At 44.9% G+C, this 14,712-nt stretch overlaps 2 protein-coding genes across 2 annotated transcripts in view; one reads left to right on the top strand and one right to left on the bottom strand.

The window, feature by feature from the left end:
• The window catches only part of PLPPR4 (phospholipid phosphatase related 4), a 33,638-nt gene extending 28,964 nt beyond the window's left edge, over positions 1 to 4,674 (bottom strand). The window contains exon 1 of the mRNA XM_064455570.1: positions 4,203 to 4,674. Within this exon, the coding sequence (XP_064311640.1) occupies positions 4,203 to 4,280 (78 nt within the window). The 5' untranslated portion in view covers positions 4,281 to 4,674. The remainder of the gene's footprint in view (positions 1 to 4,202) is intronic.
• PLPPR5 (phospholipid phosphatase related 5) overlaps positions 1 to 14,712 on the top strand; it is a 283,981-nt gene that overhangs the window by 121,558 nt on the left and 147,711 nt on the right. Inside the window, exon 10 of the mRNA XM_064455578.1 lies at positions 5,349 to 5,587. The gene's annotated coding sequence lies outside the window, so the exon portion shown is untranslated. The remainder of the gene's footprint in view (positions 1 to 5,348; positions 5,588 to 14,712) is intronic.

Below are 14,712 nucleotides of genomic sequence, written 5' to 3'. Positions count from 1 at the left end.
AACCAGGATTTAAACCGGGAGTTTCTGAAGTGGGATAGGAAGGGTGAAGAGAGCCTTTTTCCTTCACCAAGAAGAAATGTATCTGTCTGTCCTGCCTCCAAAAAGTGACCATTCTGCCAGGAACAGAACCTACATAACCCTGGAAGTTTTCCAGATTCATATTAAAATGCGAGACATACATATTTCTCTCTAAGTAAATATACTTATAATACAGAATAGAATCATAGAATCATTAAGGTTGGAAAAGGCCTCTAGGATCATCAAGTCCAACCGTCAAATAGACTCTGAATATGCTGAAAAGTCAGTGAACAAAAAGCAACACTTATTCCAGGAATACCTATTTTCAATATCTCGCAGAGGGATGTAGACTTTTTACCATGAAAATGAATTCCCACTAGACCAGCAGGGCTATGAATTTTCATGACAAGTTTCATCTTTCTCAGCTATGCAAATGAAGCTCCGATAACCCATACAGTCTACAGAACCCTAAAATTCCACAAGCATAATTAGGGATAAAACAGGCCAATGTTTTAAAATAACCTCTAAAACAGTCTAATGATATATAGGATAAATCATCAATTTATTTTATGAATCATGAAGCTTGAATATATGTAACTGAAAATGTGTTAAGATTTCTTTCATAATGCTCATTTGTTTGCCTCTGATGATCTTAGAGAATGACCCATCTGTATTTTTCAGAAGCTCCACCTCTTCATCTTATTTCCTTTTCGTTTCTGTGTCTTCCAAAGCTCTGGCCTGATCCTCCTTTTGCTTCTCCAGTGTAAATGAAGAAAAGCCCTAGTGATTTACGAGGAGCCTATTGTTTTTATGTCTTAGCTCTGCTGCTGGTAAAATCTGCTAGTTTGACTTAATTCTTAAATTAAACCAAAACCAAAACCAGAGTATTTCTTTGGAAGTCAACCATCAGTTGGCCTGCATTCATTCTGTGTAATCCTATTTTATCCAATCCTGAAAGTTGCTGCCACCAAACACATTTGTTTGCACGAGTTAGTCTCATTTGTAACACATCCTTAAGGATCTTAATAGCAGAAACCCCTCAGTGTCAGAACCATATTTGTTTGCTGCTATTTCTAAAGATAAGGTCCTTCTGAAGCAGAGAATCTGCCTTTACTTGTTCTGCATGCTTGAATTATATTAGTTATTATGGATATTTTTTCACTCTTTAACTGTATAATATATTTCATCTGTATAGCACAAACACATCCCTTTCCTACTGCTTTGGAATTTTGACCTCCTCCTTGACCCAACATCCTTTTTTCCATGTCTTTTCTTTTGTCTAGTGTTTGAGAGAAAAAAAAAAACAAACAGTATTTTTTTGAAATGTATTTTCTAAACAATATACTCTTCCTTTGGCTTAGACCTCCTAGGTCTTGATGCAAAGTGGATGACAGCATACCCTAATTTTCTTGTTTGAAGGTGCAAACTTAATGTGCTGTGGTTTTTTTGTTGCAGTTCAGGGTGGGGAGGAATGTCTGCTATGAATGGGACAGGGAAAATTAAAGTGAATGAGTGGCAGAAGGAAAAAAACCATAACTGACAGCGTTCAGAGGAGGGAGGCTGAAAAAGCCTATTTCCCATAATCTGTTCAACCACCGTTCATGAAAGTAAAAGCTTTAAAATTCAGAGAGCTTTAATTAAATTGGGCAAGTTTTTTTTTAAGTAGTTGGCAGCTGTTGGATCGCACGAGGAACTTACCTCCTGCTTACAAAGGAAATCCATGTGACAGTAATGCCAGTCAACCACACTGGGTGACTCCTCTATCCCTTACACCTGCGAATGTCTCACTGCAGTTAAATTATCTTTGATTAAATCCCTCCTTATGAGGTACGACTCAACCTTTGCTTCTCCTTCAGCCAATCAACGGAAGAATCTAAGCCATCGTCTCCTTTTTCTGATGCTGTTGAAGTGCTGGCATCTGCCTGTGCTACAAAGCTCTAGAAAGTCATTCTCATTAGTCCGATTAGAATTAGCGTGTGTGTGGGTAAGCGTAGGGAGGGGGGGCGGGGTTGTACACAAGTAACACAACCTACGTGTTTCTTTCTAAACGTCATACGAATCGCTGTCACCCTTTCACTCCAGTGGTTTGAGTACTCAACTTAATGTGGGAAATGGTTTCAAACCCTCCTGCTGTGTAATGGGAGAGGGCTGATAACTCAACCAAGGAGTTGTTAGACTTAGGTCTGTTGCAGTCAGTTTCTTCTCTTGATGTTGCTTTTACCTGTACCGAATACCTACACGTTCATCGGTTCAAGAGGGGCCATAAGTCTGCAGCTCAAGAATTAGAACTCTATCCTGGCGGAGAAGGGCTCATGTAGGCTCTAGACTCTGCTCCTGTGACTAAATAACATAGAAGTCCTAAAAGTTCATGAGGAGACCATTCTGTTAAGCGAGGACTCTGACTCCCTCTCAGAGCAGCTGCATGTTGGAAGAGATCTGCACCTCATTTTAGATCTAGCTGTAAATGACTCGCTGAAGGTCTTAAGAGTCCACACCAGAGTGGAGAGCTCGCCTGCTCCACGTGAGAACCATACACAGAGCTCAGCCTAAGTTCCTCATTGCTCGCAGAATCCTTTGCCTTATTCCTCATAACAGCTACAGGGTGCTTCCAGGGGAACTACAAATGCGCAATTAACATTCTATAAGGCAACTCTTTGGAGCACGTTTTGTGCTGCTGCTCTGTATTTCATCCCATTTCATCCCCTCTTGCTGCAGGCCAGAGCACGGCCCACCAACCAGCACAGTCCTGTCGCGTCTTGCAGGATCTCTCCATCGTCCCCTGCGTTAGTCACACCCAAGGTGAGGTCCAGCAATCTCCCCTCCTGTTCGGATTCCCGAAGCAACAAAGATAGCATGGGGAGTGAGGAAGCCCCCACCTTTTTTTTAGGGGCTTCTCCAGGCTTGACCTCGCCCTCGTATGCAAAGCTAACCTAAGATATATGGCACAGCAAGCGCCTTCCATCAAAGGGCTTTTCTTGAGCAGGCCTAATTACACCGACAGGATGTGCCTGGTGCTTCCGTATAACCAGCCTCTGCAAAGCTTCCCAGCTGGTGCAGCTACTTCGGGTTAGCTCCTGTCCATGCCCCGGTGCTTAGGGAGCGCAGGGGACAGAGACACCCCGCTGTTACCTAAAATCCCTCCCCTGCCACCTCCCAGAGAGCCTCCAAAGCCCTTCAGGTGCACCTGAAAGAAAATAATTTTTGTTGTCTATCTCACCCAATATTTAATATTTTCTATATTAATATTGTAGATCTTTTCATGCTTTTATTTAGCGTACCAGTTAACTTACACCGTATTTTACCATTAAATTCATCACGTTATTTTCACTGTCTCTCTTTGAGGTAAGTTACACGGTGCCTCAAAGAGCCTCAGTCACTTCCCTGCGAGTGAAACCCGGAACGCTTTGCTCAGCCCATAAAACGTTTTCACCTCCCTCTTACTGCAGTGCCACCGAACAAATTCACATCACACCAACTTCCTTCGGCTTAAGCCGTGTCTACTCCTGATCTTACCGAAGTACCCAGGTGACTGAGCTTCCAGGGGGCTGCGTGCCTCCGAGCGACACGCCAAGCGGCTGGTGCCTCTGCAACCCCACCTGCCACCGGCTGAGCAGCCATAGCAGGTTTTGCTCTTACAAGATGTGCCGAGAACCTAATTCCATTTTCAAAACAGGCATTTTTAGCTCTGTTAGAGGAAGCGCGTAATCCAGGGGTCCATAAAAACATACCGCCGGTTACCGTTCTGAGAACATTTCTGGTTTCCTAACCGTTCCCTTAAAAATGTCTTTTTTTTTTTATTTATTCTAGCAAAGCAACGCGAGCGGCGTTTGCCTGGGAGCCAGCCCTTCTTGAAACATGTCTTCCTCCCCTGAGGTGCCTGTGCACATAGCACGCTTTAGCTGAGCAACCCTTCACATTTTTTCCCGAGCAATTCTTAAGGAATAACTCCCCCTTGACAAGCCTGACTGCAAAGAAGAGGTTGATGGAGGTGCTCCCCGCGGGGCGGGGGTTGGAGGTGCCGCTTTGGGTGAGGCACAGCAGCACGGAGGGGGTTTTGCATCGGGCGGTGCGGACCCGGTGCTGAGGCGAGGCGAGCCCCCTTCCCCGCTGGGGGGGGAGCGGCGGCGTTCCCGGCCCCCCCCCCCCGACCCCCGGCGCCCCCCGGGGCGAGGGCGGCCACTCACCTCCACGAAGTAGAAGCAGGGCAGGAGGGTGACGCTGTCCTTGGTGACTTTGCCCTTCGGCCGCTCCTTCGCGGACATGCTGGCGGGGGCTGCGGGCGGCGGCCCGGCGGCGCCGCGCTCCCCGGCCGCGCTCTCTCCTCCTCCTCCTCCTCCTCCTCCTCCGAGCCCCCCCCCCCCCCCGCCCCGAGCAGCCCCGAGCCCGCCGCCGCGCGCGGCGCTGACGTCAGGCGGCTGCCGTTCGGCGGGGGAAGGGGCCCGGCCCCGGGACCGGACGCCTTAACCCCTTCGTGGCGGCGCCGCGCCGGGGGCGGGAGCAACCGGGGGGCGGGGGGCGAAGGGGAGCCCGCCCCGGCCGCGGCGGCTCTGTCAGCGTGCGGGCCCCGGGCTGAGGGGCCCCGGCGGGACCCCGCGGTGCGGGCCTGGGGGTGCGCAGGGGGAGCCCGGGGCTTTCCTCCTCTCTCCGGCAGACCTCCCTGTGCGGCGGGGCGGCCCTGGGAAGAGCCCTCCCCTACGGCCCGGGTTCTCCTGCAGGTGCGCGCTTACTGAGGTGGCACCGCACCCCGGCACCAGTCAGGGCGGCTGGTGTGACGGGGGCCGAGCGAGGCGGGGCCCTCCGACCGACCCCATGCGCAACGCCTGAGGCTGCGACTTCTGTGTGGAGCGTCTGGTGCGGTCCCTGCTACCGTCCTACAGAGAATTCACCTGAACAACTGTTTCCATGGTGAAAGGGGTTATTTTGAGATCCTGTTTAGGGATCAAAGTTTGCAGCCTTCTCTCCGGCGAGCTCCTCTCGGTGGCAGAGAGGCGCCCGGGTGAGGCCCGCAGGAGCTCTCTGGACGCGGTAGCGATCGCATTCTTTCATAGCACATGAATAACACCTGCAAAGGGTGCCCTGCGCCTCTAAGCTTATCCCTGCATGGTGGCGTTCAGCTTTAATGTTCAAGGAGGGAAGCGTGACTCAAGCAGTCATCGTTTATTTCCTGTCCCTCCTTTTTGGGGGGAAACATGGAAAATAACCTGCTGATATCGTTCAGACGGTCGCTAGTATTTTGGCTGCTGTAGCCGGTGTGCTCTGGCAATGGAAGGGAAGATTCTCACCAGCCCCTTCTTCTTTTCTACCCTTTTCTTTTCTTCCTTTACCCACAGAGGATGTGCCCATCCGTGCCCTGCACTGAGCAGACCAGCAAAGAAGTTCCATAGGAGGGCAAAAGCAATAAACGTACTCAAGTGCCTGCAGGCAGGTGTGGAAGGCAAATCTATTCTCACTCCAAATCATTGAAAAAAAGACTTTTCAGAGCTGCAACAGGTTGCGAGTCTTGCCATACCAACGCGGAGTGTTCTCCTAACCCTCTTAGGAAGGATTTCCAGGGTTTGTGCTGACTCAGGTATGGGCGACTCATGGGTACCCCTGTGAAAGGGAGGTCGGAGGGCTGCAGGCACCAGAGGTGGCTGGGAGGGTTTCTGGGAGCAGAGGATGTTTGTGCCTGACTATCAGCACCAAATTCCTGGAAATGATTTTGGGTGGTGTGGGGGTGTCTGGTAGTGTGGTTCTGACCCATCAGCGGTCTAGCCTTTGTGTAAAAAAACCAGTCGCTTTTTGTTAACCTTGCTGCTGGGTTATTCCAAATAAAACAGCAAGAGTTGAGGAGCTGTGGCAAGACTTTGCTGCTGCCAAATATGTGACTACTCTTGGGCAGAGCGATTAATGAGCGATGGCCACTTCGAGTTGCATTGACTGTATCAGCCTTGCTTGTTCAGAGCTCGTGAATCTGGCTTGAAAATAATTAGCGCACACCATTAAAAATTACTCTAGAATGCTTTGTCTGCCTGTTTCACACATGACTGCTTCGTTCTGGAAGAGCAGGGCCGTTAGGGTGCTTCTCTGGGAAAATGAACGAAGAAACTCACATCGTGATGTAACCAGAAACTGGCATGTTTTATTTTTGTCCTGCCTAAAGGCCAATTAAGAGTGCAGGTGTGACAGTGAGGTACAGTAAAACACAGGGTAACCAGTAACCAGTCCCTGTTCTACTAGTTCTTGCTATAAAAAAGTGTCTGGTGGGAAGGGTGCAATGCAAGCTATGTGAGTGCTGTAAGGGCAGGAAGACTTGTGCTAATTCTCTGGGTTTATTTCTATTTTGTGAATGTACTGATAGAGAGAGTTAGGAGAGGGGTTGTACAGGGTTTAGCTGAAGTGAAGCAATTACTTTTTTGCCAGTGACAGACCTTGACAAGAGCTTCTGCCCTTTATCTAAGTCAAATAGAGGAGGAAAAGGATCATCGATGCCTGGGCCCCAGAATGCGGCAGGTCTGCCTCGCACTAGTCTAAAGGTGCTACTGATGGACAAATCTGGACGTGGCTAGGGTGCATTTCCCACCCTTCTCTCTGGGCTTTCACTGTTCTCTGTTGAGATTCTGCTGTAGCAACCGCTTTCTCAAGACTAAGTGACCACGGTACGGCTAAGGCGCCGCTCCATCACTGCATCCGCGCCGCGCTGCAGCAGCGCGTTCCTAGCCTCCGCCTTCCCTGGCCGAGCCTCAGGGGGCAGCACCTCGAGGACCCTGTGCAGAAGCTCTGTATCTTCATCTTGCAATATCCAGAGAGGGCTGCGGTCACTTGGACCGTATGGCCTGGACTAACATAATGGAGTGAGAATATTTCCTCTCTGCTTCTCAAGACTGACTTTTAAGTTCTGTGTGTCGTCTTTCAAGCACAGGAATATTGGTGGAAAAAGGGGGAAATCCCTTGCTGAGTGTAATCATATGGCTTTTGGACTGAGGGGTTCATCTATATATTAACACCTGGAAGCACACAAGTCCCCCCAGTGCTGTTGCATTCAGCTCTTGATTGGATTGCTTTAGAAGTATAAGCAGCCTTTGTCTGGGTATAACATACATTTCTATCCCTATTAAATTCCCCTAATGTTGATAGAACAGTATGAAACAGCTTTTGTGTAAAAGAGTATCTCATCTATAGGATCTCCTAAAGGAAAATGTGTTGGTGGTAAAACATTCAGAAAACAGATTTCAATCAAGGTGGTCTTAAAAGAAAGTGGTGATGCATGGCTTGTGAACGCCTGTTATCTGTGCAGGATAGTCATGTGTACAGGATCTGCTGGCAGCTTTTTTTTACCCACCTTCAAGCAATCTCTCTAACAGCAAAGTGTCATGGAAACACGTTAACATGAAGCATAAAACTGTTTACGCTTTGCTTCAGCAAAACCAACTGAGTTCAATTTAAAGAACTTTGGGAAGTAAAAGATAGAATTCATAGATCTGGAGTATAGGCCTCTTCTGACTCATCTGGAATAAGGTTTTAAGAAGAGAGATATATTTTTCCTTCAACAAAAAGAAAACTTGGCCATTAGTGGGTGCCACTGGTGATTCCAAGCTGATTTTTAAGAGCTCAGCTTGACACAAAACCTTGTCCCCCTAAAGAAGTATTATCGATGGAGCTTCTTTAGGTGAAGAAGGCACCTGTCTTTGCACTGGTCAGGCAGACAGCAGCTGCCACAGTTATTAGAAACATGAGTAGAAATTATTTTCCAGCACAGCCTAGTGTGTTGGCAGAGCTGCACTGTCTGAAACGTGACTGCAGGTCATCATCTCTTTATCCAGGTGCTCTCTTCCCTCTGGAGCAAAGTCTGCCTTCATTCCCAGGCTTTGGTAAGTGTTGGACACAGGCAACGGCTGTGGTTTCACCGCTTCCATGGGAACAGAAAGCACACCGCAGGGACCTGTGCTGTATCACTGAATAAACCCCCTTGCAAAAGCAGGATGAAATAATTTGGGAAAGAATTGAATTGGCCGAGAGCCGGTGGGTCTGTGCTGTGCAGATCCCCTGGTCAGACCATGGCACGGGGTTTGTAGCAAGCAGAAGTTTGGCCAGAGGCTGCAGCAGCAGCTGCAGTTGCAGTTACCGTTGCTTAGTAGCCTGAGAAAACCTGCTTTCCCCTGGGCACCACACAATTTCCCTACATAAAGGCCATTTCTGGGACTGTGTGTATGGATCAGGGTTAACTCTTTCATATTATAATGGACAGATATTTTTTTTTTCGTTTTGCCCACTGAGCTTGGAATAGATGATGTGAACTCACCATATTAAAGCTGTAATCCTCTTCTGGAGAAAGAGTGGCATATGGGAACTGGGCTCTGCTGTGTGGAACTGACAGATGATTTTTGTTCTGCTTTGCTTGCCATATCAGAATTCAGAAATGCAGCAGCGTGTGTGTGTGTATATATATATTTATATATGTCTTTCCCTCCCCAGTCCCTCAGGAAAATGTCTGGTTGGGGGAATTTGCCGTGTGTGTTGAAGTCACATGTTATTCCATAAGTAAATCTGGCCTGAGCAAGTGAGAGGACATTGCTTCTTTTACAGTCATCCATTTAAAAGATTGTTGTGGTCATAAGACAGATACATTTTTACAAATATTTTGTGAACAGGCTTTCTAATCTTTGGTGCAACTACTTTAATATAGTCTGTTACTTGGAGAAAAGAAAATGGTGGCTCCCAGGACAAAGTCCATGTCAGACAACAGGGCAACATCTTTTCTAGTATCCTGACAAGGTGCCCGACATAAAAACCTGGTAAATGTGATGAAAGGGCAAAATGATAGGATATAGCAAAATGATATCAAGGGCATCCCCTTAATTATTAACATTTGCATTAGCTTTTCACAAGTGCAAGATTATATTTTCTGTAATTTTTCACATTAGGGCAAAATTTTCCCCCTTGCCCCATCTGCGGCTCCCATGTGAGCAGCGCACAGCGCTCTTGGATAGATGGCATGTGACAGCACTGGGAGATATATGTAGTGGAATAAGTTCAAGACATATAAAGGAGATCCACAGCGCAGATGGGAGAGTTAAATTCTGCTTTGAAGTTGTAATTGCAACAAGCACAGGTTTCTCCACTACGCCTAATAATGTCCTGTTGCTGTAAAGATCTGTCTTCTAATGTCTTGTCTTTGGCTACTCGATATAGGTCACAGCTTTCAAGTAGCAGATGATTCTGAAGGATTCCTGGCTTTCCTGCTGCCTTTTGCACTGCACTGTTTGGTCTAGGAAACAGCTTTTGCATGTTTTTAGTGAATCACGCTAGGATCATTCTTCTGAATCTGTGGCTTTCAATACTACCTACGAACACATCTACGTAGTATTTTGCAGACGTATGTGCCCGTGCTTTCTGGCCTTCGGTGAGTTTTGGGTTGCAAGCTATGTGGCTGCGGAAGTGTGATGCTGCACCGTGCTTTGTACGAACTGCTTCCCCTCAAGTCAGATTTAGCACTGGGCTGAGTGGCTATGTGGCTTTGGGTGAAGCTGCCTTGTGGCTGGCTGATGTGGAAAAGGAGTTTATGTTTGTTATGTATGGTGCCCAATTAATTTTGCTACTTAATGCTTTTATTTTGATGCTGATAATGGCATGTTCTCGGTTACCTGCATACATCTGCATTTAAGATCTTAGTTACAGGCGTGAAGGCATGAAAATGTCAGAATGTGAAAATCCCAGACTGTTTCTGGGGTATCAATGAGTCTTTAAAGCAACTTTGTGTAGGTATCAGTAAGGCATAAAGCTGGATTTTTATGCGGTGACCTGTCACAGAGCTCTTGCTTGAATCTGGGCAAGTTACTTACCACCAGCTAATTAAACATCAGCAGTTTGGTGCATGAGCTGAGGCAGAGGTCGAGTGAGGAACTGCGATCATGCAATTAGCAGTAGAACCCCTTTGTCTACATGGAAACGCAGAGTCCCCGCAGGAATCCTGTTTGCCCTGCAGTCTGTATGAAACACCGTGTCAGAAAAGGGCTGATATACATCTGGCGTTTTGAGGAGTACTGCTGCTATAGCCTGTTGATAGTAATCCATCCCTTTCTAACCACTGCATGTATTTGCATCTGAACTTGGTTTTGCCATTTCCAAGACTCTGATGTCATGTTTTTCCAACTTAAATAACCTCCTTCTCAATTTTTTTTCCTTAAAGTAATATGCATAAATGCAATATTATCCAATATATTTCAATTAAAAAAATGTATCCTTCAAATTCCGTGAACAAGACAAACTGCGTGCATGGCTTTGAGAAGGAGATTTAGCAAGTGAAGGTAAAAACACAAGATGGTGACTTATTCATAGGAAGTGGCAGGAAAACCGTCTAAAATACTAAAATATGTATTTTTCAGAGTTCCAAATTCACAAGAGACAAAAATGTTTTATTTTTGCAATATTGAAGTTCAACGCTAATTTTCCTGTGAGAACATCAATTATTTTGGAAGTCTATGATCATAGTGCTTTTGGTTGCCAAGGGCACAAATTAGGTGGCCTCAGGGCTGAAGAAAACTCCTGTCTCCAACCATTAAATACTCGTTTTCACTGTTAGTTATTAAAACTGAGGCATAAGAACCTTCCCTCTGTGTACGTACCCACATAAATATGTTTTTATGTACTTATGAGTTCTTAAGGCTTAGATGCAACGTGGCAATTGAATGAAAGTATGTCAGCTAAAAATGACTGCAATTCCACAGCAGCACTTGATATATATCAGCATTAACTACACGGTATAGCACCAGAGAACTTTATCACTGAACTAACAGAAAAGGGAAAACCATGAAATGCGTATTTTATTATTCCTATAACATTTTCCTTGAAAAAATTGTACATCATCAGGCCGCAGAAAAACTCATTATCAATAAATGTTATGCAGAGATAGCACAGCACAAGAATCAGGCTATCATCTTATTAGGCTAAAAGTGAAGAAACTGATCTGTGAGTAGAAGCTGCTTCATTGTAAAAACTAGTTGACTATTCATGGAGAGAACATTCTTTATAAAATTAACACTTGGGCAAAAATAGAGGAGGCGATACAGTCATTTGGTATCTTGGTTCTGGCACGTGAGACTGAAGAGCTGCCGGGTGGCTTTCACCCCTTTGGGGTCATGCTTAGAAAGCTGTTAAAATCAACCGTCTCTAATTTAAACGTGGAAAAGTTTATTAACGGTGGGAATGTAGATGCAAACAGTCAGCAGGTGTTCGCCATAGAAAGGGAACAGTAACTGAGTAATTATTCCTTGACGTAGATAAAGATATAACTGTACAGTTTGCATTAGCATTAGTGAAAATAACTGAGGATTTAGCAGTTGATGTGAAAAAATTCTATCTAGCGACAGTGCCTGCATAGCAGAGGTATGCCAAATAGATGTACCCTGCTGCTCTGGAGAGCTTCTAGCACTGGACATAAAATGGCAGTGGCAGAAATGGATATTTAGCTCTCCAAATAGCCACAGCTGTAGCGCTCAGTCTTCATCCAATGACACGAGAAGCTGCAAATTGCAATCCTTGTCTTGCCGTGTGACAGGTTCTACTGTACATTTATTTTACCGCCTGGCTGCACGCGTTCAATAGCTGCGGTGCTTCCCAGGAGCATGGACTTGCCACGCATATGGAGGTCAGCGATACCGCCCGTGCACAGGAGGTGTAGTCTTACGGACCGTAGCTGCGCACGGAGTTAACTGGAGGCACCCCAGTTTCTATACATTCCCAGTGAGCAAAAGCCTATGCAGCCAGTTAAATATTATCTTTATATTACACCGAATAATTTGTTCATTGTTTGTAGAAACGTCCGGACTTCTGTCTGGCAGAAGTGTATTGCTGAAGCTCAGAGTGCAAATCCTGAACAGAGTTGTTACACCCGTGCATTTCTTGTTCAAACACTTAAGCCCGTACTTTTGGCCACATCGATTTTTCTAGGCTGCTCCTGCCTTTGCAACTAAAAGGAATGTGTTTTTCAGGATGTAGTTATGATTGCCTGTATTATTGTTGATTGCTGATATTTTGGTTTCTGAAATAATTGAGCTTTTTTTTCCTTTTATCTATTATTCAGATTTTCTTTTATTATTTCAGATATTTTAGGAAATATTAGTAATTAGAAAAATTTAGGAAAAAGGAACGAATGAGACCTTACATAAAAAGCGAGCTGCATATAGCTAGCAAAATATCACTGGGCAGTTAGGAATGACTTTCCATTAGTGTTTGAATAAAAAGTTAGTACTTTGCTTATGTAGAGGACACAAAGTGGAGTGGTTGATTCAAAATTATGCACATTCAGATGCAACGGTTGTGAACCAGTTCTCAACACCACCTGTGTGACATTGTTATAGTCAAACAGGTTCTAGAGGAAGTAATTTGGCTCCACGAGTTTGTGGAATTTGGCTTTGGGATTTCCTTAAAGAGTCAAAATGTCTGTTTGTTGATCCGAACGTTCCCAGGGTGGGCTCTGCTCTCTATTCCTATGTATAAATTTGCCCTTGTAGAATTATGCTTCTGCAGAGAAACATACGAGCTCATGACACACGTACAGTGTGTTTATTCTTACCTAAAATGTGGCTTCAGTGGAAATACTGTATAGTTTACAATAATAGAGGGTTGGGAATCCTTGCAATATAGTGATTACTCTCAGCCTACTGAAGTCAACTGGAAGTGAAAGGCTTTAGTGACAAGTACCCGAGGCTTGCTTTCCATCTGGGAAAGCAGAGAACTCCGGTCTTTCCTGTTCAGTATTGGGGTTATTATGGTTATTCATCTAAAATACTGATTTAGCTTATCACAGTACATGAGCACCTCATAATTTAAGATATTTATCCTTAATGTATCCCTATTTTGTAACTGAAGAAACGAAATACGGAAGACCAAGACCATTAGAAGACCTTAGCTTTGCTGGAATAGCTCTTTGATTAGACGTAACTGGCATAGTTAGGCTAGTAAGAGCTCAGTATGGATTCAGTGATATTGACAGAAAAATTCTCTTTATGGCTTTTCACTTGGAGAATAGGAATACATTATCCTAGTTATGAGACTTACTTTGTCGCAGTATAAAATACAACTATCTGTAAGGCTCCTAAAGTAAAAAAGTCACACTTTCCTCAACAAAATGACGCAATCGAATTTTGTAAGCTGTGCCATGGCAATTTGCCTGAAGGGAAGCCGAGAGCTGAACTAGTATCCTCTGAGTCTTGCCAGCGCCTTAAACCGCTGGACCAAGCTTCCATTTCTTCCTGTGCTGAAAACTAAGGGCAAAGAATAATAATAAAACACAGACTGAAGGAATTAGCTTAATAACTGAAGGGAAATTATCCTAAGTGATGGTGACAGTTATAACAGGAAGATATCCATCACGTAAGGGAGTGTTTTCTCTCGGTGCAATTCTTCATTTTCCCTGACTGGAATATCTTAAAGACGTTCAAGCCATGATAACTTTTCACTGAGTTTTAAGGATTGTAACTATTAGGTGTTAACTTGCAGGAAAAAGTAAGATGCTTGTTTGTAACTTGAGTGATGTGGGCCATATTCTGCTTGGAGGCGTGCTTGTACAGTATGTGCTTGAGAGTTAAATGGGTGGCATTTTCTATGATTGTACTCATTCAATAACTTGGGGTTTTTTTTAAGAAAAATTTAATTACTGATAATTAATTCCTTTAAGTAAACAGACTGCTTTAATAAATAGATATTTCTGCACATGCTTGGGAGCATATGTGTATTAGGATGTATAATTTCCAAGTTGTCAACTCCACATCTAAATTCAGTCTGTCTTCTGGTACATGCCTACAAAAATCTGCAGATTTTTCAGATAGCATTTGGGAGTAGGCAGTTATTGCTGATGGTCCCAGATTCAGTCCCCAGATAACTGTCCTGCAACAGCTTGTTCTGTTTACAGAACGTGTGGAAAATAGAAGATGATTTTGCAGTAGGGCAAGCAGAAGTGGAGGCTGTGCATCTGCTTGAGCTGTGTGCAGCTCACTGGATAGTGTGGCAGTAAGTGCGTGTTCTGTGTAGCCGCTCCAGTAAACACCGATGGTAGGATAAAAAGAAATGGGGAAGAGCAGGGAATTAGACATACCTGATGACTTAATGAATGCTTTTAGCTTCGTGTTCTTTCATTTAGCACCTGGCTTTCCCTGGGTGGTTGTTCCTGAATTTGACACAGTCTAAAAAGAAAATGGTTTCATAGAAAATGCGGGGAAATTAGGGCTCAAAGTATTACCTAACATAATCTGAAGTAGCTCAAGTGTACCTCAACTTTGTTGCCTGCACAAGGCCCTGTGGAAGCGTTCAGGAACACCTAATACTTGAAGTGCTCTGGTAACCGTAGCTTCTGCAGGCCTCTGCCTTGTGGGCTGGCTGGCGGAGAGTTCTCCTGCGGGCCTTGTATCTCTGCACTGCACCCCTCGGCCTACTGCCATGTCTCCAGAGGGAGGTCCGACGTCTTTATGGCTTCTGTATAATGAGAACGGTAAGAAAGTCCCAAATGAGGGACAAAGGCTTCGCTCATATAGTTTGAGAGGAGTTAGTCTTTATCTTTGATTTTGTAGATGTATATACTGAATGTAACACCTGCATTGATTATGTGAGGCCAGCATCACTTCATGGAGTCGTAAATTTTGCCTAAGTGGAAGGGTTGAGGAGAGATTCTGTTGGTGTTATGTTCTATTCTTCCTGGAACGACAATAATTTATATGG

Source organism: Phalacrocorax carbo, chromosome 6 (genome assembly GCF_963921805.1).
Source record: "Phalacrocorax carbo chromosome 6, bPhaCar2.1, whole genome shotgun sequence".
NCBI lineage: Eukaryota > Metazoa > Chordata > Aves > Suliformes > Phalacrocoracidae > Phalacrocorax > Phalacrocorax carbo.
This window is presented reverse-complemented; position numbering and strand designations above follow the sequence as displayed.